Source organism: Lemur catta, chromosome 11 (assembly GCF_020740605.2).
Source record: "Lemur catta isolate mLemCat1 chromosome 11, mLemCat1.pri, whole genome shotgun sequence".
NCBI classification, from domain to species: Eukaryota; Metazoa; Chordata; class Mammalia; order Primates; family Lemuridae; genus Lemur; species Lemur catta.
The window spans coordinates 49123578-49146100 of NC_059138.1; the positions used below are offsets into that span (position 1 = coordinate 49123578).

The following is a 22523-nucleotide window of genomic DNA, read 5'->3' on the forward strand; positions in this document are numbered from 1 at the left end:
CCCCTGCCTAACTATTGTTCACTTTTCACAGTTTAGCCTAAATTATTATCCCTTCCAAAGCAGGAAATCTTTTTTTTCTTTTTTTTTTTTAAAGACAGTTCTCACTCTGTTGCTTGGGCTAGAGTGTAGCGTCATCATCATAGCTTACTGCAACCTCCAATTCCTGGGCTCAAGCAATCCTCCTGCCTCAGCCTCCCAAGTAGCTGGGACTTCAGGCACACATCAACTCACCTGGCTAATTTAAAAAAAAAATGTTTTTAGAGAGGGGGTCTTGCTATGTTGTCCTGGCTGGTCTTGAACTCCTGGCCTCAAGTCATCCTCCTGCCTTGGTCTACCAACGTGCTGAGATTACAGGTGTGAGCCATGTTGCCTGTCCTAAAAGCAGCAAATCTTTAAAGTTTAACTATCTGTTCTCCCATTTCTTTTTCTTGACTTTATTTTGAAATAATTATAGACTCACAGAAGGTTGCAAAAATCTTAGAGTGCTGTGCACCCATCATCTGGCTTCTCCCAATGATGACATATGGTGGCTATAATTAAAATTAAACCCAGGACATTGACATTGGTACAATACTGTTACCAGACTACTACAACTCCCTCCCACAAAATAACAAAAACATATAAAAGATTTTCTTTTACAAAATTCTGGACACAATTTGTGTAAGGTTTTTCCCTTTTATTCTGTATAGTGGGTAAGGCTGGGTCCCAGGTCTCATGATAATGATGGGCTCCCCTCCCCATCTTTCTTGTAAAATTATATGGGTTTAGAAAATAATCTTCGTAATATATTTTACATTAACAGAAGACTTTTTAGATATTCATTTGTGATAAACCAAAACTGACCCAGAGAAAAGTACACATTAGAACAGAAATTTGTTCTAATCGAGCCTTTGCTGTATGCCAAGGACTTTGCCAAACACAGGAACACAGTGATGCAAAGACACAGTCCTCAAAGGGTTCACCAACTGGTAGCATGCGTGAGATGTAAGAAAAACGAATTTGAAAAAAAAAGACTTCTTATTGAAAGCTGTGGACAAATGACTGCTTTGTGTGTCAGGAAACAGACTGAAGCACATTTTGGCGTAAAACAGTAGTTGATTCTAGTGAACCAAAAAGAAGCGCCATCATTGCTAAGAGTCAGACATCACTGGATAATCTCGTGGGGGTACTAGGGAAATAAAGAAGCCTGGCTAGAAAAGGATCGAACTCAAGCAAATGGCACAGGCTGGGCCCCATCTGTGTTTCTTCTGCTTGCCGAAGGCCACACCTCAAACACCTTCTGCTTTGATGACATCTCCAAGCCATATGAATAAATTCTCCTCCTTCTAAAAGAGTTCCTTATCTCCAGCAGTGTCACAGCATTTTCCCAGCCAACGTCTGTCATCCCTCCACCTCTCATATCTAGTATATGAATGTTTCTCATCACCACCGGTCCTCTGTTCTCCCCAGCCCAACACAGAGCCTCAGCTGGGACTTCAGGCACGCACCATCTCTCTGGCTAATTAAAAAAAAATTTTTTTTAGAGACAGGGGTCTTGCTATGTTGCCCAGGCTGGTCTTGAATTCCTGGGCTTAAGCAATCCTCCTGCCTCAGCCTCCCAAAGTGCTGGGATTATAGGCATGCTACCGTCTTATAGCTTCACTATTGTATTCATGTTTTAATTGTGTCCCCAAAGAAAACGTTTCTTAAACTTCAGGAATCCTCTTTCTCTTAAGCTATAGTTTGGATGTTTGTCCTCCAAACGTGGTATTGTCATCCTGCCCCTCAGGAGATTGCCTTCCCCGTCAGTTTGAGGCTACTGAGCTTTATGTTTTAGGCGACACTTCCTTGCAATGAATGATGTAACTGACAATAACTGGAGGAGTAGACTAGCTACGTTGAGAGGCACTTCAAAACATAGGATCTAAAAGGACTTAAGAGAGGGTGAGATTCCGCTATCTAACTTCCCCGGAGGAATTCAGAGGACACCCACAGGGTAACAGCCCAGGGAGCCCTGGGGAAGATTTCAACAATCAACCCCATAAACGAAGGTTGGGGCCCATGAAATGTACAATAATGAGAGATTACGTGACACTTTTTTTTTTAATTCATCAAGTTAATAGGCAATACAAGGGTGTTTTTTAAAATTTGCATTCTTTGATTATTGAAATTGTACATTTTTCTCATGCATTTCTTCTTTGGAAATTATCTGATCATTTCCTTTGCCCGTTTTTTTCTTGGAGGTGATGGCTTTTTTTTAAAAAAACATTCTTTATATATTAAAGATAGCAATTGTTTATAATAAATATGGCACCCCAGCTTGTGACTTTCAATCTTGTTTAAAATGCTTTTTGGCTAATTTTTAAAATTTCTACTCAAAGTACCAGTCTTCATGATAATTTATTCTCTTCTTTTTTCATCATGTTTGCATTATGATGTATTAAACTTATACATTTTAATCTGCAAATCAGAAGGATCAACTTTGGAAGAGACTGATTCTAGGAAAAGAGATTCATTATCATGACAGAGAAAGAGTAATTGTATTCTTAAAAGTACAAAAATATGAAAACCCTTGAAGAACCCTTAATAAGAGCATTGTAAAATATTTCATGTATATCTGAATAATATATACTTCATAATTGCATCTCACCCCACCTCCCAAAATCTTGTATTGATCTGTGTGACTGGTTTGAAAGGCATCATCATATGGAAATGCAAGAATCAGCAAGGTCAAGTACAAGAAGAATGAAGCCAGATGGTTCCATAAAACCCAAAGTGAAAAGACATATAGAATGGAATTTAAACTGTTTAACCATTTGCACAATAATGAATGGATGTTTTTAAAGAAACGTTTTTTTTAAAGTGGAAATTATCTACAATATTCCAACTGGAAGAAGATACATTCACAGGCATTTTGGACAAGATGACGTCAGTCACATGGAAGTTTATTATAGGCACTTCATGCAAGTATTTAAATACTTTTTGCTATTTCTATGATCTCTTAGCAAGGCAGTTACAGTCCAAATGAAAAAATATAAACAACATTACACACTTTATTTAAAAAGTCTACTTAAAATTCTTTTATAAGTTTTATGATACAATTAAAGCTATTATTTCCTCCCATTTGATGATATTTCTCTTTCTGGTTCCTTAATTATGAAGTCTCTGAAGCCACTGACCTTGATGGAATGATCTTCAGTTGCAGCAGGAAACGTTAAACAGATAACTTCACCATCCAATAAGTGCTTGCTCTTTAACTTTGGTTAAATGCCACATTTAAAAACAAATATTAAAAAATACTTAACATCTCATGCGGTCACGGTTTACTAGCGCTTTGCTCCAGCCTGGACACTGACCATTGAGAAATAGATGCCTTTCTGTGCCAGCAGCTGCTGGTGCGTGCCATGCTCCTTCACTTTGCCGTTCTGAACCACCACGATCATGTCTGCGCTCTGGATGGTGGACAGGCGGTGGGCGATCACGACGCAGGTGCGGCCTTCTCTGGCTTTGTCCAGGGCTTCTTGGACAACCTGTTCCATGGTCACATAAATTGATTCTGTTAATGATAGTCCTTTCCCTTTAATTCTTCCTCCATGAGAGGTCCCACAATTAATTTCTCTAGCAATAGGTCCTTCTTTAACAATGGTGTCAGTGAACTATAACACAGATTTTAGAAAGCAAAGGATTTGTCATGTCAGAAGAGAACTGAATCCTAGTTTGGATTGGTTCTGAGGCAGGAGTTACCTATTCTTAAAGTCAGGGCAGTAAATACTGTCCATCAAATCATTTAAAAACATTGGCTCATGTGTCTAGCCACACAACATCCTTAAAAGCACACCTCAAATTCAGCTCCATAGCAAATCCAGGAAGCCTGAGCAAAGACCAAACACTGACTCCTTGAATTTTAGTCATTTTTAAGAGAGGCAACATCTCATAATGAGTTTGTCTTCCAGGTATCTGAATTCTTAACCTTTTGTCAAATTGAAAATGTTTGCTAATGTTTTTCTTCGGTTCGGCCAGACTTTGACACCGTCTCACCCTCTCCCTTTTTCACATGGCTTCTGAGGCGATGCTGCCAGTGCAAGTGGGAAATACGCCTCCGGATTGCAGCTTCTTAGGTCAATGCAAAGTGATCCAGGGCTGGTTTTTGGAGTATATGTGCTATAAGACCCATCTAGCCTTGTTATTTTAGCTCTCATGAATAACAGCTACAGAAAGTGTTTAAGTGACACTGAAAGGTGACAAGTAGCAATCAACAATCTGGCTCAATTTTGTTCTCTACTATGGAAGATAAAAGCACATATTTAAACCTTTGCAGGACGACTGATTGAAGTATGAATGAGTCCAATTGAAATTCTTACCTTTTCACTTTCTGTATCCAGAGCTGATGTAGCTTCATCCAAAAGCAAAATATGAGGCTGTCTGACAAGGGCACGAGCTATGGCAATGCGTTGTTTTTGCCCACCAGAGAGCTGAGTTCCTTTGTCTCCTACTCTGGTGTTATATTTCTGTAAACAGGAGTTTGTTATTATGAAAGTAGAACTGATAATAAAATTCTAACAAACAGTTTGCTTACAGAAAATAGGATAAACACTTCCATATTTAGGAACCACCAAAAATTTAGGAACAGAAGCTAAGGATGGGTTCATAGAGAGTTAAATACAGAATAAAAATTGCTCCATATGGCAAGTTTAATCCTTCTTTTTGAAAATAGACATTTGGGCCTTAAGATGATGTGTTTTAGTATAAACAAGCCAGCATTTTTTTTTTTTTTAGGAAGACTACTGTTGCTATGTTAGTATCTTCCATCTTCTGATTTCATTATATTTGGGACAAAGATTGGCAGCAGAACAGAAATTTAATTTGAACAGGCTATCCATAATAAAATAATTGAAGCTCATCTTATTTATAACCACCAGGTGATGCTCTCTGCATGATTTTAAAGTGAGGAAAGAGAAAGTTCTTGGGATGTTAGACTTTTGGTGTCTGTTTTTATGAAACTATCTTCAACACTTAGTTTTTGTGGATGCTAAGGAATTCTATTTTGGTATCTAATTTTAAAAACTAAAATCTCCTTTTAAAATCTTTTGTTTTTAGAGTTCTTCCAAAATTCTTGCCATATTGTTCATCACAGTAGGTAACTGTCACCAACTGTTCACTATGATGTTAGGGACAGGAGTTAGAGGTATGCAGAGCAGGACAGAAACTGGATGTGACAGCACGTGTGACCTAGAGAACACCACCATCTTGTTATTTTCAGGCCCTTGCCAGGCTGAAATTTTAGTTGAACTTTGGGCTTTGATTCTGACACCCAGAGTTTGGCTACGAAATTTGTGTTCTAATCAGGGTTGCCTATTTTTATTTGCTGCATCTGGCCATGCTAGTTCTACGGCACTCAGACTGGGGACTCTCACTACTGATGGAGAGAGAAGACCCCAGGTGAGGTTTTGGCAGGTGCCTGGCACTGGCCCTACCCCAGAGCTGTGGCTGCCTCAGAAGGCAGGAACACCATGCAGGGGTGGCCAGGTTGCACTGATAACGTACTGAGCCTGCTGAGGCAGATGAAGGCAGCATTGTCTATACCCCTGTGGGAAGGAGGTAACTAAACCAGCCACCTGCTGGGTAAAGTAAATCCTGTTACTAATCACTCAGGAAAAGAAGTGGATCCTCAGACAGGTAACAGGACTTAGAAGGTTTTGCCTTCTCTCTCCTGGTCTAGGCACTAGGGAAGAGCACCATGATGTCTACAGGTGTGCTCTGTGTGACAGATAGTGACCAGGAGTCCAGAAAGGTGGGGTCCCTGTGGCAGACAAATGCCAGAGGGGCAAGACATGTTTAAGTTACTCTCTGTGTTTGTGTTTTGTTAAGCCCTAGCCCAGTGCCTCTCCAGATTTAGCCTGGATCAGGGTCATCTGGGCTATTAAAATGCAGATTGCTGGACCCTACCTCCAAAGTTTCTGATTCAGCAGGTCTAGGGTGGAGCCTAAAAATCTGCATCTCGAACAAGCTCCCAGGTGATGCTGATCTGTGCCCAGACTTGAGAACCACTGACGTCTCATTAGTAAGGGGGGCTGGAGCTTTGTGTTTAAATGAATCTTGAGAAGGGTCAATTACCCACAGGTGGCCTAGACTTTTTAAAGGCAAGGTGAGGACAAGGCCTCCTCCCTGGGGCCTAATGAGGTTGGTGTCAGTAGTTACCTGAAGAACAGCCTAAGGAAAAGGGAGACCTTGGGACAGAGTTAGAGCCACCTGGCATTGTCATCCTGCCCCTGAGATTTCCCTTCCCTGCCAGTTTGAGGCCACTGAGCTTTATGTTTTAGGGCGCACTTGCTTGCAATGAAGAACGTAACTCGTGATAACTGGAGAGGTAGATTAGCTAGGTTGAGAGGCATTCAAAATATAGAACCTAAAAGACTTAAGAGTGGGTGAGATTCCACTATCTAACTTCCCAGGAGGAATTCACAAGACACCCACAGGATAACAGCCCAGGGAGCCCTGGGGAAGATTTCAACAATCGACTCCATAGACAAAGCTTGCGGCCCATGAAATGTACCATGACGAGAGATTGCATGATACCATGGTTACGCCAGTGACTCAGCTCTCTTTCTGGTATGGATCCAGCCCTCTGGCCTGGCCTGACTTGGCAGAGTGAGGTTTGAGGCTTCGGAGCGGGGAGCTGCAGGAAGGCAGAAGGGAGAGAAGTGGGGGAGCACGTGGGAAGGGCTGGTCACGCTGCTTCCTCAGCAGGCAGAGGAGAGCGTGTCCACGGGTGGAGACACAGACACTGCCCGTGGCCCTGCATGTGGACCGGGAGAGAAAGGCCTCTCAGACATAACGCTCATGCCCAGGCCTGAAGGAGGTGGAGCCTCCAGCCTAAAAGCTTTGGATCTAGAGACTTGTTCCAGTTATCCTACCCCTAGGAAGTTCCTCTCTCCTAAATCTGAATCGGTCTAACACTTTCATCCCTTCCTCACGAGGACAGTCAGGTGATGGGGTAAGCATAACATCTAACTGGGATAGGAAGTGCGGCTGAATGCCTGTGTACGGGTGGGAGTGTGTTGTGTTTCCTAATTTCTCCTCATCTCTGGGAAACCAGCTCTTTAGAGATCACACACTATAGGCCAGGGAGGCTGCCACATGCTCCTGGGCCCTTAACTTCGAGAGAGAGAGACTTACGTCAGGCAGCGACTCAATGAACTGGTGTATGTTGGCCTCCTTGGCCGCCCTCACGATCTCCTCCTGTGACACCTCCCGGCTGTTGTCTCCGTAGGCGATGTTCTCGCCAATGCTGCAGTCAAACAGGATGGGCTCCTGGGATACGATGCCCAGGTGTGCTCGGAGCCACTGGACATTCAGTTGCTTTATTTCTTTGTCATCAATTAGCTGAAAACAAAGTTCACAGATCAACTTCAGGGCTAACATATTTTGAACTTAGCAAAGTTAACACTGTTATCTCATACATTGAAACTGCCAAATTAACTATGAGATTAAGGCAGTTTTTTTTTTTAATTTGCATTGTCAAGGTTAATCCAACAAGGCCATAATTGTATGCTTTGAGGAACTGTCATTTTTAACCCTGGTTTCTGATGTGTGCATGCAGTAAAATAATACCCCCTTCTTCCCAAGGTATCCATTTCTTAATCCCTGGAACCTATGAATATGTTACATGGCAAGGAACGATTGAAGTAGCAGATAGAATTAAGGTTGCTAATCAGATGACCTTAAAATAAGAAGATTATCTTGGTGGCATAATGTAATTTTAAGGGTTCTTAACTGTGGAAGAGACGCCAGAGAGTGAGTATCAGAGCAGTACGATATAGAAAGACATGACCTGTCATTGCTGGCTCTGAAGATGGAGGAAGGGACTGCAAGCCAGAAAAGGCAAGAAAATGGACTGTCCCTTGGAGCTTCCAGAAAGAACACAGCCCTCCTGACCCTTGATTTTAGCCTGGTGAGACCTCTCTTGGACTTCTGACCTCCAGAAGTATAAGATAGTAAATGTGTTTTGTTTTAAGCCACTTAATTTGTGGTAATTGATTATAGCTGCCCCAGGAAACTAACTAATACAATGTCTAATATTTCTGGGATATATCCTGACATCCTTACTCTTACATCTCAGTTTTTCAGAGAAAAAGAGGCCAGGATTAGAGTAGAAATAAATAACAACTATGACCACATAATAGGTTTGTAGTTCAGGTTTCTGATCTAAACTGAGTTTAAGAAATCAGATATAATGAAGTGGAATAGAAGCAAGCATGGGAGGGCAGCTGCTGTATATCTCAGTAATTGTTGACCTTGAGAAAGTGAATTTATTTCTCTTAGTTTCTTCATCAATAAAATGGGAATGATGATAACTCCTAAACTCACAGAATTAAGGATTAAATACTATGTACGGACCCCACTTAGCACAGTGCTGAGCAGAGAGTAAATGTTCAAGGGCTGTCAGCAGTTTGTAACTCTGTGTATGTGATGTATGGGAACTACAGGGGTGGACAGGTGGACAGGTATATGAAAGGATAGACAGACATCTTCAATTCTGAGCCAAAGGAGTAGGAACAGAGAGAGCTGCCCTGTCTCTGTGATCTGCTTCCCTAGATTATCATGCAAAAGCCTTACAAGGGCCTCTTACAGCCTTGCTGATAAAAAGCCTTACTCTGATGCAGATATGTCTGCCAAATAGATCTGTTTTGCAAAAGAATTTTCTGGTATTCAAGTGGGAGAGCTGTTCATCCCCTCTGAGGAAGACACCAGTCCCTCAGATTTGAGCTTTTCTAATAGTGGTGACGAGTAGGTACTGAGCCATATATACTCTCTGTGTCCCACGTGCCTGACTGGGTGGCTCTGGGAGACGGCTGGCCAGGGGTGGTGTGCAAGGTTTGCTGCGGGAACATGGCTTCTGCTTGTGAAGCTGGCGGGTGCCGGGATGAAAAGCACTGCTATGATCTCATTAGTACCAAGCCCAGTTGCCATGGAGACCGTTCAGCGCATCTATGCTCCAGGCCTCGTCACAGAGTTAATAGATGAAGGTGGGAAGCAGAAGGTGGAGACAGGCAGTGGAAACCACACGAGGCTGGGCTAAACAGCACATCTTGTCACATGGAACACTGTACTTGAGAAATGGAAATCTGAGGAAAGGAAAAGTTTGTTTTGTTTTGTTTTTTAATTTCCATGTTTATACCCCTGGGAGGAAAACAGACACTGCCTAACTAATATAATAATAGACAAATCTGAATGATCCCAGTTTAATGAGTTTCCTCATTATACTGGATATGGTAACACTCTTTAGGCCTCCCCATCCTCACACAATACACTAGACCTGGAAACTATTTAAAACCTGTGCTAGCTGGAGTCCTTTTTTAAGGAAAACATGTATAGAAGCCCAGAGTGTAAGAAAGAACAAAGCAGAGCTTGTTTGGCTGAGGCATGGTGGTGGTCTGAGGGATGACCAAGGAACTCTGGGGAATGTAACAAAACTGTTCAAAGAATCCTGGCCTAAATAAAAACATAACTAGGAGAGTAAACATATTGGTAAGAAATATCGTAAAGCCAAATTAAAATGACTAGCTCTCTCTACTGTAGATTGTAAAACTGATCACTTGCTTTTATTAGCACACATAATCAAATGTTAAATATGTATTTTTCAATGTGTATTTACTCTGAAATAATAATAGATTAAAAAGATCAAGCACTGACAATATTGCAGGTTCTGTGATAAGCATGTCTATACATAATCTCATTTAGTTTTATTTAAACTCTTATGAGGTTGCTGTGATTTTAATCTCCATTTTACAGATAAGGAAATGAGCAAAGTTAAGTAATTTATACCAAGTCACACAGGAAGCAATTGGGGAAACCAGGACTAGATCTAAACACTGTAGGCTGGGTTTTGATAACACAAGCATCTCACAACTGAAAGATATTTTCTGTGGTCCCTTAAAAGGGGAGTATCCCCATCTTGGCCCAGGCACCAGACAATGACAAGCGGTTTCTAGCTGTACCCTAAAGGGGATGGAGGGTTCTCACTATGGTATACAGGATGGACCAGAGAGGAGAGGAGAGGAAAGGTCAAGGGAAGTCTCAAACCAGAGGTGATTTAACAGTGAAGCTGATGAAGGATTAGGTTTCCGTGTCCTCAATTTCATGTAAATTCTGAAAGCTAAACGGTGTTCCAGTTGGGAGGGAGGCAAGGCTACAGTCAGGAAGCTCTTCCATGTAAGCATGGATGATAAATTGCCTAAGAAAGGAAAGGGACCCGAGTCTTTAAGGTTCCCTATGTTGTTCTGACTTTTTTCATTTTAAGTAAATATTCACATTTGTACCTAATTTTGCATTCAACACTTTGTCTTCTTTTAAGTAGAATCCCTAAAATTTTATAACCTTCAGGTCCCACAAAACTTGAATTCTCCCCTCTTCACAATTCTGTAGCTTAATTTTTCAAGACTCTCCACAGTTTAATCTAAACCTTCCTTCAAATTTACTAGTTCAATAGATCTCAAATGATGGTTAGCATTAGAATCACCTGGGAAAATTGTAGAACTAAAAGGCGAGGCCCCAGCCTACAATAATCCAGGGTGGCCGTGTTCTTCATTCGCTCTAAGCCATTCCAAGACACACCAAAGTTTGAGAACCACCACACCAGTTCAAAGTTTCTCACAGTGTGATTCAAAGCCCACTGACGAGTCATGAGAATTTCTTGACTTCAGGGTGGTCCTCAGGGTCAAGTCCTTTCTTCAGTTCTTATGCTCAAATCCACAGACTCATTTTTACATGGCAATAAGAACTAATTACTAGTAATTTGCTAACTGAGTTATTTAAGGTTACTAATTGATATTCATAAACAAAACTTGAGACATTTACTAGAGTTTACTGTGGACACCTCTGCTAAGAAGTCTGGCTGCTGTGCACTACCAGGCAGTATTTATTTAAAGTTCTGGGGCAAATGCACAGGAGCAGATAATGGATATTGCTGCAGTAAATGAGGACACTTTGTGTTTGGAGCATTATCAGTGTTATCTTGGGATGGTTACTGTCCCATGAGCTTATAATTCACTTTTGTATCCTTGTGTGCCTGCCCTTTCATATATCAAGGGACTTTGAAGGCTAAAAACAATTTCCCAGGCTCTCTCGGTTCTGGAAATAACTAGGGTCTATGAGGGAGACGCGCAGTTTAAAATCCGGGAGGCAGACACCAATTCTCCTTTAGTAGCCATAGTAAGCTAGCATACGTGTTTGACAGACAGGACTTTTTGCAACAGCCAGACTCTGGTCTTCAGGTTTGGAACAGCTGCAACATTGGCATAATTTTCTGCAGGTTCCTGGTCATAGGATCAATCTGGGAGCAAAGCAGCCTCCTTTACTTTGACTCTTCCAGCCCTTCCCAAGATTTTGTAAACACCTCATTCCCTTTATTAAATACTTATCTACCTGACATACCTAGAGCAGTTTCTGTTTCCTACCCTGAACTATAACTGATACTGTCTATGCTTTCAATTATGCTCTGCTTATATTTATGTCCTTGTAGAATAATCACTAATTATTTTGTTCTGGTGTAATTATTGTACTGTTTACCATTGTTGTTGTTTCAACTCCAGCACTTTGTCATTACCAAGTATTTTTTTCCTATTGCAAAGTGACTATGAGTGCATTGGGGGTTGTGAGATTATTTTATCTTTCCTACATGCGTTGTTATCAGAAAAGTTTAAGAACTACTACTCTAACTAAATTCTCTATTTCAGCCAAACTGGACTATTTGCTGCATTGGGAACAAATCACTTATTGCCCACAGCTCACATTATCTCTTACACCGAATGCCCTCCCTATTGATAACCCACGTGCACGTCCTACTTTAAAAACCAGCTCTAGGCCTATCTCCATCTTTACTCTCATTCCTGAAAGTATACGCCCTGTCTCCTCAGTTAAAGTCTTTTAGGGCAGACACGGTGCCCCACAACTTGTTTTATAGCACAACATTTAGCCCACTGCTTAATAAACGTCTGTTGAGGCGCCATAATCAGTGTCTGGTAGCTAATGTTTCCTCCTCTAAGTGCTTCGACTGTCAGTGTGGTCTTCATTTAGAGTCCTATATTCAAACTTTAACCACAAACTTGAAGCATAAAATCAGAGTTCACAGAAAATATGATACAAAGGAATAAAAACAGGGAACAAAGCTTATGTAACTAGTAAATAATTGACTGACTGAAGGCCTAATTGTCTTGGAATATAATAAAAAATGTTTATGAGTAAGAGTGATTGCTGTGGGGAAGTAAAAAGAGCCCTGGACCACAGGTTGAATATTCTCTGTTCATTTCAGTCACCAGTGCAGCTAGGGTCCACACGGAGCTGGTGGCCTCAGTCTTGCTGTGTCGGCAGGCGTCTGTTCCGATCGGTCAGTACTCATGCTGTTCAACATCACCTCTGAGTGCAACTAATAACTAAATGCCTATGTAATGAAAATTTCGTGCTCTAAATTCTATCCCTTCCTAGTTTGATTCTTTTCCTATCCTTCATTATAGTCATTTAAATTCACTAATCCCTTTAAGACTCCCATCTCATCTGCAGCACCTAAGACATTCCCTGATACATTTTAGTTTAGAAGACAAGGCATTCCTCTCTCTCTCTCTCTCTCTCTCTCTCTATATATATATATATGTATATATATATATATATTTTTTTTTTTTTTTTTTTTTTTTGAGACAGAGTCTTGCTTTGTTACCCTGGATAGAGTGAAGTGGAGTCACTGTAGCTCACAGCAACCTCAAACTCCTGGGCTCCAGCGATCCTCCTGCCTCAGCCACCCAAGTAGCTGGGACTACAGGTGCCAGCCCACAACACCCAGCTAATTTTTCTATTTTTAGTAGAGATAGGGTCTCACTCTTGCTCAGGCTGGTCTTGAACCTCTGGGCTCAAGCAATCCTCCGTCCTTGGCCTCCCAGAATGCCACTGCACCCAGCTGACATTCCTTTATATTATTTACTCACTTCTCAACTTTGTTGATCTTCCTTTTTTTTCCTCAGATGATATTTCAATGCCCTCCCTTCATCAGTGTCTTTGTCTCATCCTCAGCCATACAAATGCTCAAGATTCCTCCTCCTAAACGTTTTCCCTGGACTCTGCCCTGCCCGCTCAAGCTGTTCTTATCTGCCTTTCTTTCACCTTCCATCTTCTTGAAAAACTACACTTACTTAAATCTCCACTTCCCCTCCAAAACATCCTTCAGCCACACTCAGCTATTTTCTACCATTCCACCTTCGCTAAGAATACTTTAAAATGTCAGAAATTGCCCATTAATTGCCAGATCCTACCACGTCTTCTCAGTCTTCACCTTACCCAGTCTCCCCATAGCACCCGTCATTGCTGACCACCTTTTGAAACACTCCCCATCCTTGCCTTCCATCTCACTTGCCTCTAATAGCACCCCACCTCCATCTTTCTGGCTACTGCTATTCGTGCTGGCTCTTCTCCTGTTACCTGAAACCTAAGCACGCAAGGGAGATGGGGGGTTAAACAGGCTGCTCGTGAGGGAGGGAGGGCAGGGGGCAGTGCTGAGGGAGAGGCTGGAGAAGTTGGCTGCGGCAGGTGACACAGCTTGGAGATTGCATCTAGGCTGTCAGACTTGATCTATGTGGGCTGTTGTTTAAAGGTTTGAGAAACCTTGGTTTACAGCTGAGAATTAAACACATCAGAACATTTAGAGGATGAAAAACCTGAACTGAGCTGAATAGGAAGGTGTGCTCACCACCGTCCCAGCCAAGGGGTCGTAGAACCGCTCCAGGAGCTGGACCACCGTGCTCTTCCCACAGCCACTGCTGCCCACCAGGGCCAGCGTCTGGCCCTTCTTCACCTCCAGGCTCAGCCCCTGAAGCACTGGGATGTCTGGCCGGGTGGGATAATTGAACACGACTTCCTTATATGTCACATTTCCTTCCAACCTGTCCTGCAGTGAGAACAATAACAGCAAATTTAATTTCTGCAATACTGACAACACAGTGTCTAGCTAATAACCCTCTCTACCACCAGGTCAGAAGGTAGTGAACTTGTATTGCAATTAAGCTTCACTTCAAACTGCTAGAATTTAATAAATAAGATCTAAAAGGGTCCACGCTTTTATAGCACGTATTGTTAAGACAATACACATGTACAACACAGATGTGATAACTCAGATCTATTGCCCAAGAAAGAGTAACCTATGTATAATAAAATCTGATTAATAGGATTTGCATACAAAGTGGGCAATATTCCTATCTCCCTGTAACTTTGCTGTGTAAAAGTAGTGACCGTAAATATGTTATTAGCATTTATCAAAAGGAATTTATGATCTAGAAAATCTTATTTTATCATCAGCATATGAAAAAGAACAAATTTTATTAAGTTTCCTGTTAGAAGACTTTCACTCAGGAGTTAGGAGTTCGGAGTAGTAAGTCAAAACATCTAACTTACCGGCTTCAAGCCTTCTGTGCTATAGCTGTCAATCAGAGGGACTTTTTCAATGATCCTGATGATGTGGGAGGCTGACACTTTGGCTTTGGCATAGTCAGGAGCAAGTGAACTGACCTGCCCAACTGCCATGGCACCAAAGACAATAGCCGAAAATACCCTGGAAAACACAAAGAAAAAAACATGTGTACAGAATTGTAACTACAATGCTAGAAAGCTGACGCTTCTACAACCAGGGAGTATTGCCTTGCATAATTACAAAAGAGATGTTAAAAAGGAAAACAAACACTTTTCCTTATAGGTTCATGTCAGTGTGACAGACTGATTAAAAATGGCCCATTTTTCACCAGTGCGTGTCAGTGTGATTGATTGCAAAATGGCCCTGTTTTTCACCTCTCTCTGTATCCTCACCTTCTTGCAATGGGACCTTTCAGCACTTCCATTTAAGAAGCGGAGTGAGTTTTCCTACCCTTTGAATATGGGATGGGCTTGTGACTTGCACTGGCCAACAGGATGTGGTGGAAGTCACTGTTCCCAGTTCCAAGCCTATGACCCCAGGGGCCCTGTATGCTTTGTGTGCATGCTCACTAGCTCACTCGCTCTCAGAACACTGTCACCTCCAGGAGCCCAGGCTAGCCGGCTAGAAGATGAGGCACCTACAGAGGAGAGCGGTGTCGGTACCAGCCAACTACCCTGTAGCTCACCACAGACCTTTGATTTAGCGCAGTTGAGATCAACTATGCCCAACCCAGATCAGTGGAACTTCACAGCTAACCCACAGCCTCGTGGGTAAAAATAAATGTTTATCATTGTATGTCCCTGAGGTTTCCTGGCTGGTTGTTACACAGCATTACTGTGGCAACCAACAACGGTTACAGTCAGTGATGCTGGAATCACATCAGACACTATGAACTGTGCAAGAAAGAGTTTCTTACAGACCCAGCTACCATGCTGCTCTCAGCATGCATCAACATTCTTATCTGTGATGTGGGAATCGAGCAGCTTGAAGCTGGAAAGGACCTTACGGGTATCAAGTCCAGCTCTCAATGTGCCTGGACAGGTCCCCTAAATTGGTTTCCACTCTGTTTTAAAAAGTGGCATGTTAGATTAAGTCTATTGTTAAAAAGTTCTTTTTCAAACTGAAGAAAAATCTACTTCCTTTTTACATAAGACAGCCCTTCAAGTATTGGAATATTGTTAAAAAGATCCTCTGCTTCTTTGATAACTCCTTTTCACTGCCCTACTCTGGACACATTTATCAAGGTGCTTTTTAAAACAGTAATCCTGGAACTGACAATACTTGGGAACCCTCTCAGAATACTGACAATCCATCACTTTCTTTCCTCTGGACTCTACACATATGTTAACATAGCACACTGTGTCAACCCAGCACATGGTGTCATTAGCTGTTGTTTTTAACTAGTGCTAAATAAATCACACAGATGGTTAATCTTGGCTTTATTATCATTTAAACCTGTGGGACTTTTTCAAATGGATTGCTCTTCAGACAGGTCTCCCCTTTCCTTTACATGCAAGATTGATTTTGCAAACCTAAATGCCCCAGTGTCAGTAACTTTCATCAATTCAATTCCTTGGAGTAAAGCAAAATATCAAGTAATTATTTAATCAAAGCCCCAGTGATGCCTGGTTGTGATCTTTGGGTCATAATCACAAATAGCACCTGCATAGCATTTGTCAGACATACATATTAATTAGAAATTTAAATTTTTCTGTCAAGATCATCCTGAACAAACTATAATTCACAAACAAGTTAATGTCTAAAAAATGACAGAAACACTGTACTAACACACTGTATTGCCAGGCTTACATGATTCTGGTTTAAATGTAAACTGTATTGCTATTGATTATGTTATATCATCAAAGGGCAGAATCTTACCCGTCACCAATCTAGAAGCTCAGAAAGATTACACTTTTGACTACTAAACTGCATATTTGGGGACTTTAGTGTTATAACTATGTTCAGGCTTGTCTATCCCTGACTGAGGTACAATTTTCTACATTCATAACAATGTAGCAGAAAAATCCCAATCTAGCTTTTCCTTTGTCACTTCTGGATTTCTCCCACCGCTCACTTTCCAACTGTTCTCTTATCAAGGAAAAATAAATTTATCTTGGAATCTCCTAGGCCTTGCAGAACTTAGTACTTCACCTGCTCGGTTAGAAAGTCCTTTCAAAGGAGCCAGTTAGACTTCTTGCTCAGGGTTAGGCTTCTTCCCAAAAGCCTAAGTTTTCTGGAGACCTCTGAATTGAATCGCCCCACCCAGCCACAGCTGTGGAAAGGTCAGGTATGTGTGAGTCAGCACTAGGGAGAGGAGAGACTGGTCCTCCAAATGAAGCAAGACACTGTGGAGACTCAGAAGCAAAAGTGGTAACACATGGAGACTCAGAGGCAAAAATGCCATTTTCTGAATCACCAAAATCTAACCATGAGGCTTCACAGCAGGGTTTTCTATCCAGACATGAATCATGTTCATCCCAGTTTTGTTTTTGGAGTTTAATTGTAAATAAAGACCCAATACTTACAACAGAACATTCTCAAAGGTCATGAACTGACGTGCCACCAAGTAGGCACCAAACCGGAAGCAGCCAGCATAGGAAAAATACATCATTGCCTGGGTGAAGGCAAACGTGATCCCAAAGATATGTGCTTTCTTCAAAGAGTTTCTGAAAAGAAGGCACGTAAAAACTTACTCTACTTTCACTTCTTAGTCCGTAATATGCAACTTTTGCTAGTTTGGCAGTGGGGCACAGAGGTATGCCAGACAAAATCAGGCTGAGTTTCCAGAGAACTAAGTTTGGTCCCCATTTGACCACTTACCAGTTGTGCAAATTTAGGAAACTGCCTAATCTCTGAGACTCAGTGTCTTCATCTTTAATGTATGATAAACTACACCTCAAAGTACTGGTATAAAGATAAAATAAGGCAATGAATGGAAAGAGCCTCTTAGGGATTAATAATTCAGTTCCCTCCCTTTCTCCCCACTTTTGGACATGTGACACTAACTACTCTACAGTAAACACTCATTCTACACTTCCACACGCAGTTACCCAACACCCACAAGCTGCAGGGACCATGCTGAGTGACACAGAGCAGTCAGGCATGTTCTTGCCCTTGGGGACCCAGGAGTTGAGTTGGACTGTTATTTACGCAATGGAGGTACCTTATGAACAACCTATGATGGAAAGAAAGGAAGAATTTAACTTTCTTGGGGAGTTAGAGCAGACTTTACAAAGGAGTTAACATTCTGGGATTTTCTGAGCAACACAGAATGCAGCAATGTGGAGGTGTGGGCAGGAGCAGGTCGGCGGGCGGGCAGCCCCCTGTTCTTCCGCTCCTACTTCAACCAGATCAACTCTGCTTTTATCTTTGTCATCCATCAGGATTTCAAATCAAAATTTTTTTTCAGGAAAAAAGGCTCTACTATTGTTTAAAAAGAAGTTTGAAAACCTATCAATAAGGTCCAGCTCTCTCCTTTTACTATAGAAGAAACTTGAGACTCAGAGAGGTTGGTCTTGCTCATGTTCGTTCACATCACTTATTAGAGCCCTTACTGGGATGACTGTGTTAAAGGAAGAACGGAAGGTCTTTACTGGAGAAAGGGTAGAAAGAGGAAAGAAAGGCACAACCAGGAAGCACTAGTCCCTCAGTGTTCCACAGATACCTCAAATTTCATGTTCCATAAAGAACTCATGCCCAACCAGAGCAAATAATAGGGTCATTATCCTAACTGGACGTTGGAGAGTCATTCTCAGCATCTTGTCTCCCATCCCTTCCAATCAGTTATCTGCTCTTACAGGTTCTACCTCAGAGATGTCCTTGCCTTAATTCAAGGCCTTGTCATTTCTCTCCTGGATAATTACAAGTGCTTCCCAATTGGTTCCTTTCTAGTACTTTCTCCACTTGCTCCCTACCTTCTGACCAAAGTAATCCTTCTGAAAACAAATCTGATGATTGAAATACTCCTCATACTCCCCCCTCCCATTGCTTAATGGTTTTTACCTGTATGGAACCTGCAAACTCTGTCCATACATATATTCAAACTTCTGCTCCCGAGTCAAAGAAACCACAGTTCGGAAGTTTTCTATTGCTTCAGTAGCAATCTGTAACAGAGAGCACATCACCAAGAGGCACAAGGGTAAACAGTGGCAATTAATTTGAATTCTATAAAATAGATAAACAAAATTAATTTTATCACTGCATATTATTTATCACTGCATATTATTACCTATGAGCATCTTTTGCTCAAATGATACTAAGCAATTTATCAAACTGAGCTTTGGATCTGGAAGGAAGATCGACTAATTCAATCTTCTCTTTACAGTACAAGATGCTAAGCCTTAAAAGAATGAAGGCACTTGCTTAAAGCCACATAGCTTTATATGGCTTTATAAAATTAACCTGAGAACTCAGTATTTTACATCAATTGCAGTGCTCTTTCTTCTACGAAGGTCACATTTTAAGTTTACTGTTATTTTACATATTTTTTAATGTGATGTTTACATTTTTCTCTTTATACTTGACATTTATGACAACTGAAGAATATTTTGAAAATATCAAAAAGATGAAGGTAATAAAAAGTTCCATATTGGTATGTTTTACATATTAGCTTACATATTGTTTTCTTTCCTAAGCATATATTAATACATAGTTAACAAAGTTGGGATCAAACTCTGTATTTGGCTATATATCATTATTTTTCACCTTAACAAATATCAAGAGCATTTTCTAAGATCATTAAATACACATTAATAATGGGATTTTTAACAGGTCACTTAATACCCCAGTCAGTTAGGCATTCCTTTATTGTTGAATAAGGTTTTCAATTCTTTTCTTATTAAAAATTATGCTGTGATAAACATCCTTGTACCTCAACTTTTGTCCATATTAAATTATTTTCTTAGGAAAAGTTCTTAAAAGTGAAATTACTAGATGAAAGGGAATTACCTGTTTTTAAAGGAATATGGCACATACTATCAATTTGTTTTCCAGAAAGTTTCTATCATTCAATTATGTTCTATTAATAATTGAATGTTACTTCCAACAAGATTATTAGATTAGGACACATACATCCTTTACCACTTTTTGGAGACTGAGTAAAGGGATATGCAGAATATAAAGAATACCAGCGTACACAATGAGATTTCAGTCTATATTAGCCATGGGACCTTGAACCACCACGCTGTCTCATCTTATTGGTAAAATGAGAACAGACTAGAGGGTCTCTAATGTCCCCTTTAACTCTAGGATTCTAAGGGAAATAATTTCTAGAATTATAAGTCACCCAGAGAAATTACTCTTATCATTTAAGATATTCTTCCTCTCTCCAGCCTTCACACTGGTCAGAACAGATTCTAATAAAGACACATTCAGTTTATTTAGTTATTTTTTGTAGTTTAAAAAATCATGAACACAAATTTCCACTTATTCTTCACTGAATCCTACACAAAATACCTAACTTCAAAGATAACATGAATATTTCAAAAGAAAGGAAGACAGTTTTGAAGACTGATACAAAAAGCTATCAGAAGTAAAAAAAAAACTAGTAACATTTTTAAAAACAAAAACTTACTTAAAAAAATAAAATTAAAAGTATTATTCTCTAACCCAGACAGGCCAAGATGATTTTGAACTATGTTTAATATAAGCTACCTATGAAGATAGGAAAATGTCCAGATTTAATTTATGTTAAAATATTTTATAAACTTCTTCTACACATTATAAAAAATATATGTATTTTAGAAAATCCTGAAAGTACAGAAAGCAAAAAGTTAGAGGAAAAAATTCACCTTCAGTCAAATCCCTAAAGACAATTATTTTCAGATGCATTCGAGATATTTTTAATTATTATATATAAGGACTCAAACAAACAGAAGAGGTTTTCTGGATTAGTACGAATTCAACAAACTATAACAATGTCTGCTAAAAACAAATTTTACTATAAATTTCAGTGTAATGGTTTTAAGAAATATTTTCTGTGCATCATTTTCTAAGGCAGGGGTGTCTTGCTGATTGTCCTGTAAATGTTATTGCTTTTTAGCGTGTATATAGTCCAAAAGTGAGTTTAAGTCACAGACCTTGCATGGTGAGTAAAACAATATAATCACTTCATGATTGTCTTCATGTTGACGCACAATGAAGCAATTAGGAAAAGGCTTAATTAGCACCCCACATCCTCACAGCATCATTTATTCCAAGAGTTTTAAATGGAGACTCAGTAATCACCATAAGGAGACAGAACTTTCAAATCAAGGAGCAAATAACACTGAATTTCTCTCAGAAACCATCATATATTAAATAATTTTGAAGAAAGAAAAACATGTATGTGTCTAGAAAGAAAAGAAAAAACACCTCATATTTCTCTTTCTATCCTAAAATAAATTGAAGTTTAATTATGGTTTTTATTTCTAAAAAGGAAAAAGCATCTACAATTGACCCTTGAACACCACAGGGGTTTGGGGCACTGAAAATCAGGGGTTCAGTCGAAATATAACTTTTGACTCCTCCCCCCAAACTTAACTAATAGCCTGTTAACTACAAGCCTTGCCAATAATTGTCAATAAGACATTTTTATGTTATATGTAATATACTGTACTTTTACAGCAAAGAGAAAAGAAAATGTTATTAAGAAAATCATAAGGAAAAGAAAACATATTTACTATTCATTAAGTGGGAAGTGGATCATTTAAAGGTCTTCATCCTCACAGTCTTCATGTAAGACTGAGGAGGAGGAAATAGAGGCAACGTTGGGGGCCTCTGTCCCAGGGGTGGCAGAGGCAAGAGGTGGAGGAGGTGGAAGGGGAGGCAGCAGAGGCAGGCATGCTCAGTGTAGCTTTATAAAAATACATAGTAATTTCTGTCTTTTTTTGCTTTTTCACTTCTCTAAAAATATTTTCATACAGTACCAATCCTTTTTCAAACATTTGTTTTAGTTTCAGTGCTCATATCATAGAAGGGTCTATGTCGTAAAAGTCATCAAAAGCCGTCTTGTATAATTAGAATCCTTCTGCCAGATTGTCTAATGTCAGTTTGTTTTCTGGCACTGCTTCTCCTACAACTTCTTCCTCATTGTCTGGCACTGGTTCAGAAGCACTAATCTCCACCAAGTCATCTTCTGTTAATTCCTCTGGTGTGGTGTCTATTAGCTCTTGAATTTCTCCAAGATCCATACCTTGAAATCCTTCACCCTCCACCATTTTTTTTTCCATATCCACAATGTCTTTCATGGTTTCCTTAATTGGTTCTGCTATAAATCCTGTGAAGTCATGCACAACATCTGGAGTTTTCTGCAGCAGGAATAAATCGTTTCAGGCTTGATGGCTTTCATGGCTTTTTTTATAACAATGATGGCATCTTCAATGTTGTCATCCTTCTAGCTTTTCATGATGTTGTCTCTTTGGGAGTTATCTTCCACAACATTAACAATCCTTTCCATAGAGTACCATGTGTAATAAGTCTTAAAGATCCTTATGACCACCTAATCTAGAAGCTAAATTAGAAACATTGTGTTTGGGGGCAAGTTGACCATTTTGACACCTCTGGTGTTGAATTCATGGGGCTCTGGGTGACCAGGGGCATCGTCCAATATCAAAAAGACTTTAAAAGGCTGTCCCGTACTTCCTGACTTCTGGGAACAAATCCAGAAAAAGGTTTTTCATTGTCCAGGCCTCCTCCTTGTACAAGCAAAAGACTGGCAGCTGGTGTTTATCTTTCTTTGAGGCTGGGCATCATCAGCTTTATAGATAAGAACAGTCCTGATCATAAACCAACTGCATTTGCACAAAACTGTAGAGATAGCCTATCTTTTCCTGCCTTAAATCCTGGGGCCCACCTCTCTTCCTTACTAATAAATGCCCTTTGTAGCACTTTGTTCCAGAATAGAGCACTTTCATCTGCATTAAAACCCTGTTCAGGCAGATGCCTTTTCTTTTCAATGGCATCTGGGAACTCATCTGTTGCTTCTTGATCAGCAGAAGATGCTTCTTCTGTTATTTGGCATTTTAAAAGCCTAATCTCTTTCTAAAATCAAACCATCCTTTGCAGGCATTGAATTCTCTAGCTTTAGATGGTTCTCTTTCCTTTTGCTTTAAGT

General features: G+C 40.3%; 1 protein-coding gene across 2 annotated transcripts in view; it reads right to left on the reverse strand.

Moving 5' to 3' along the window:
• Positions 1-2907: 2907 nt before the first annotated feature.
• ABCB1 (ATP binding cassette subfamily B member 1) overlaps positions 2908-22523 on the reverse strand; it is an 88421-nt gene continuing 68805 nt past the window's right edge. For both annotated transcript variants that reach the window (XM_045565471.1, XM_045565472.1), the window contains 7 exons: positions 18434-18534; positions 16957-17097; positions 14416-14572; positions 13715-13912; positions 7156-7362; positions 4341-4487; positions 2908-3509 (listed from right to left, as the gene is read on the reverse strand). In XM_045565471.1, the coding sequence (XP_045421427.1) occupies positions 3306-3509; positions 4341-4487; positions 7156-7362; positions 13715-13912; positions 14416-14572; positions 16957-17097; positions 18434-18534 (1155 nt within the window). In that variant the 3' untranslated portion in view covers positions 2908-3305. The remainder of the gene's footprint in view (positions 3510-4340; positions 4488-7155; positions 7363-13714; positions 13913-14415; positions 14573-16956; positions 17098-18433; positions 18535-22523) is intronic.